Source organism: Triticum dicoccoides, chromosome 5B (genome assembly GCF_002162155.2).
Source record: "Triticum dicoccoides isolate Atlit2015 ecotype Zavitan chromosome 5B, WEW_v2.0, whole genome shotgun sequence".
NCBI classification, from domain to species: domain Eukaryota; kingdom Viridiplantae; phylum Streptophyta; class Magnoliopsida; order Poales; family Poaceae; genus Triticum; species Triticum dicoccoides.
Genome location: NC_041389.1, coordinates 474,053,072 through 474,057,986, shown reverse-complemented (window position 1 = coordinate 474,057,986; position 4,915 = coordinate 474,053,072). Strand labels below are relative to the sequence as shown.

The window sequence follows — 4,915 nt, the reverse complement described above, 5'->3', positions numbered from 1 at the left end:
TGGCCTTATTCGAATTCTTAATCGGACCAGGCTAACAAGGCTACTAGGGACAGCCAGGCCAGGCAATCTATTTTTGCGCCAGGCCACTAACCAAACAAAGGCCAGGCAAGAACCAAGGCACTGGCCAGGCCAGGCTTGCAATGGTGTGGACTCCAACCAAACATACCCTAAAAACTGTCAGTGTTGGCTTTTTTCATTTTCGCTGATGGCCATTGGATGGAGAAGGAACGCTGGATGGCTGGCCGCATGTGACTGCCAAGTGCCAAGAGGCATGTCACCTGATCCCAGTCTATGATGCGTGGTAAAGGGAAGGGAGTCTTGTCAGTCCCGCTTTGCTCCCGTGTCGTGTTTGGTTAGGCTGCCCCTCCGCGGCGGCGCCGACGCGATTCCCCTCCCGCCTCGGACTCTTGGATTCAGTTCAAGTTGGAATACGTATTAAGCTCGACGTGCCGCCTGCACATAAACAGAGCAGCCGACCGGGAGAGAGAGAAAGCATCGCTCCGGCTTATCTGGCGTCGTCGCATCATGGGGCTGCTGGCATTCAATCAGCTCATGTCTATGCAGCGGGGTCGGCATCGCCGGCCAACTCAAGGCCGCAGTAAGCCACCTGTTCCTTCTGCCTTTTTCTGAGATGATAATCTGTAGCCTGTTCGACGGTTACATGTTTTTTGGTTGAAGGAAAAAAGAAGTACTCCCTCCAATCCATATTAATTGTCGCCGATTTAGTACAATAGTAAGTACATGCGACAATCAATGTACTATTGTAAAAAATCAGCGGCAATTGGTATAGATCGAAGGGAGTACTTTTTTACTGTGTCTGCTGTTTACAGGTTTTTTTTTCTGGAAAAAAAAGAATTATCTGTGTCTGTCTCGGTCTGTCAAGAGACCAAAACAAGAGTTTTGAACATGGCATGCTTCGTGAAAGCGTAGGGGTAATGGAGATTCAAGAGACCTAGGGGGGCATTGCAAGTGCAACCTTTTGCAAATGTACTAATGGTTAACTGAATTCTTATTCTTATACTGAAACAATTTTGGTTCTTCTTAAGTTGGTGATCTCGGGGAGAAGTTGGATAATGGAGAGAAATAAGGCTTGTCCCTGTGTTTGTACCTGTGCCTGTTGTTCTCTTCCATCAGAATCTCTGTTATTCTAACCAATGCATCATGTGTTGCAGAGGGATCGGTGACTTCGGTTGCTAAAAGGAAGGGCTCGCATGATGACAATTCCCGGAGTGATAAAAAATTGAGATACTCAGGACCAAGCCTTCCAGAGGTTCACCGTTAATTGCCAAGAATTAGTAACTTATATTGCAATATATGTTGTCACTGTTCTAGCTGCAGAAATTTGTGAATCAATGCCTAAGTAAAAATATTACTTGAGTATGAGTAGACTTCCTAAATTCATATTGCTATCCCCTTAGTAGTTGCTTGTACTTCTTCCCCTGTGATTGTGGTCAATATCCAGTGTCTGTCTTAGTGTTATAATAATGCCCAAAATTGGCAAGCCATATGGGGATAAAATTTGCGGCCTGCCATATGTGAGTGTAAAAGCATGGGCATTTGGCAAATTTCAAAGTCAGCCCAAGTGGGACAATTCTTTTGGCTTGCCCCAAATTTGACATGGAAACATCGAGTAGGCTCTTAGTTTCCACAAGAAAAAAAATATATATCATATGTAAGTTGCTCAACTACCTCTGAATGCTTTTCTTGTCTTCATAGTTCAGACGGGCCTTGATTACATTATAGTGCTTCCTAATTCTAGTAAAAAGGTCACAGGATTGACATGCCTTCATTTCATTATAGTGCTTCTGAGTTCCGTTAAAAAGTTATAGGGTTGAAACAAATATTCATTTCATTATAGTGCTTCCTAGATCAGCAAGAAGTTATAGAATTGAAATGCATATATTCTTATAGTAGTTGTGTAGAGTGCCATATGATCTGCTCTGTCCAATCTGTTATCCTGTCATCTTAGTTACCAATGTTAATGTCATGTACTTTCACTGTAACTGCTAAAGCTGTTGAATTCTTTTACATGATCTTGTGGAGTGTGGACATTTCAATGTTCAGATATAACTACCATATTGTCAGTGTTACTTCATATGGTTCTATTTTCCCTTCCCAAATTGAAAGCAATCATCTGCCTTTACAGTTCCTATGCTGAAATTTTTCCCCAATGCTCGTCCATGCAGGCCGTATGGCATCATATACATTCTCTGCTTCCTCTACGAGATGCTGCACGCGTTGCCTGCGTGTCTCATTCGTTTCGACGTTCTTGGAGATGTTTTCCCAATCTCAGCTTAACTAGGGAAACATTGGGTTTGAAAGGCGGGGTCGACGGAATATCATCTAAAATAGCGCTTGATCTTGCAAAGAGAACTGAACACATTCTGAAAAACCACTCAGGCGTTGGCGTGAAGGCACTCAAACTTGAAATACGTGAATTTCCCTTTTTCAGCACCTCACGTGATGATCTCAATCGTTGGCTTGGTATTGCCGTTAGACCAGGGATTGAAGAACTTTACCTGCATCTTTATTCATCTCATGCGGACGTGTACAACTTCCCATGCACACTTTTACTTGATGGGAGTGGCAAGTCGATTCGGCACCTTCATCTCGGTGAATGTGCCTTCCGTCCCACGGCTGGAGTTGGCTTCTTAAGAAGCCTGACTAGTTTGGAACTGTATGATGTGCATATTACAGGGGATGAGTTAATGTGCCTTCTTTCCAGTTCAGTTGCTTTGGAGAAATTGACACTAGTGTATTGCCATGAGTTGATTTTCCTGGAGATACCTAGCCTGCTGCAGCGGCTTAGCCACATGGTTGTCCATGACTGCTTAAATCTGGAAGTGATAAAGAATAAGGCCCCTTATCTCTACAGTTTTGAATATAGTGGTGCCCTGGTACGACTATCACTTGGTGTTTCATTGCAAAACCTTGACATTGATGCTTCAGGGTGGGACGTTATTCATTATGCTGGTGCCAAACTTCCATGCATGGTGCCAAATCTTGAAGCTCTTAACATACATTCGTCTTATGTGGTAATATTCTTATAGTACTTCAGACTATTAGATACCAACATCGTGCAACAAACAGTTGCAACCTGCATTTTTCCTGGGATTTTAATATGAAGCATTTTTGTGCAGAGGGATATACTGGTGGTACCTGGCAAATTCCTCCACCTCCAGCATCTGTGTATTGGGGCATTTACCCCAGACTATGATTATCTCTCTCTGGTTTCTTTTCTTGATGCTTGTCCTTCCTTGGAGACTTTCATATTGTCTGTAAGTCATGTTCATCCTGCCATATTGTCTATAGAGGGAGGGAGCGAGGGAGTGCAAAATGTAGTACTACACTGTTCTACTACATTTGTGCACAGTTTCACTAGGTTGTAGAATAACTATTTTACGCTCTAGCTCAGAATAGCACTATATCTCTGTTGTGGGACCATGCATTACTTCAAAGTATATGTTTTGTCGTTTCACCGTTATTATTGACATTGACATCTATATACAATGCAGGCAGAGCCGGATTGCATGGAGCAAGAATCAGGTTTAGGATATTCTTTTCATGATCTAAGGAAGATGCCAGGACACATGCATAGGAACATCAAGGATGTGCAGATCATTGGTTTTTGTTCTGCGAAGAACATGGTTGAGCTGACATGCCATATTCTTGAGAATTCAAAGCTGCTTAAGTGCCTTAAACTGAGCACCTGTTACAATGGTGAGATTTTGTGTTCCTACAACAATAATGGTAAATGTCTCCCGATGAGTAGGGGTATGATGATGGAAGCCCATAAAGCTCTCTTGGCGGTGGAAAGATATATTTTGGGGAAAGTTCCCTCAACCGTCGAGTTAAAAGTTGAGGAGCCTTGTGGCCGTTGCAATGCTCTTGTCTCTTGAAATCTAGGGCATGTTTGGCCTTTCTCCAGCTCTGAACTTTGATAGGGATGCTCGTGGAGCAGGGCAAGGCCGTGTCAGCTGGGAATATCAGGTGATACCGCCCCTTAAATGCTCCCATGATCACAACTTTCAAAAAACCAGTTCAATTGTCTCGAAGCATTCCGATTTTTTTTGTGAGGGTGCACAAGACATGCAGTTACATCCCCTAAAAATTTCAGACCTAAATTAGAAATATACATGGAGAAACTAAAAAAAAGAGATGCAAACCCAGCATGATTAATGTCGCAAAAAGACAAGCATAAATGACATTATTCGCATTTGGATTTGTCTTTTTAGTTTCTCAAATGTATATTTCCTATTTGGATCTGAATTTTGTAGGGGTGGTAAACACGTGTCCTATGAACATTCACATGTTTTGGATTTTTTCAAAGCATTTAGATTCGTTTTTCAATGGATGCATGGGGCATGTGATAGTTGGCCACATGTCAGCTCTAGAATATGATCGTACTGTGCAAGAATAAGTGATCTTTAAGCTAGATGAGCGTTTTTGGAACTGCTACATTGAGGTGCACATCGCACCTGATTCCTGCAAGCCTTGCTGTGGTGCTTCTTGTCCTGACTTCAGAGCAACTGACAATGATCCTTAGTAATAGTACCATTCAATCTCAACAAGCATCTCATAAAAAATTTCACCATGACATTAGCATCATCATTCTTGGCTAGCTGCATCAGAGTAACTTGACGCACGGTGCTGTCACATGCGCCCTAACAAGGCCAGCAGAATAACACAACTTCCACACAAACCAATAAAACGTCACTATTTCTGCATATGACAATTCTGAAATGATACAACAATAATAGTGCAGATGACGCACACCATCTAACAGAATAACAAAAATTCCACTGACAATTAATAGTTTATTACATGATGGCTTTTGCATATGGCAATTTTGAAATGATACAACAATAATAGTGCAGATGACGATCGAGCACCACTGGGATATAGTATTACACTT

General features: G+C 42.2%; 1 protein-coding gene across 1 annotated transcript; it reads left to right on the top strand.

Moving 5' to 3' along the window:
* Positions 1 to 1,178: 1,178 nt before the first annotated feature.
* Positions 1,179 to 4,030, top strand: LOC119310931. Its single transcript, XM_037586552.1, has 4 exons — positions 1,179 to 1,270; positions 2,187 to 3,035; positions 3,141 to 3,278; positions 3,516 to 4,030. Exons 2-4 carry the CDS (start codon positions 2,709 to 2,711, stop codon positions 3,897 to 3,899), a joined length of 849 nt encoding a protein of 282 aa, XP_037442449.1. The 5' UTR covers positions 1,179 to 1,270; positions 2,187 to 2,708; the 3' UTR covers positions 3,900 to 4,030.
* Positions 4,031 to 4,915: the final 885 nt, after the last annotated feature.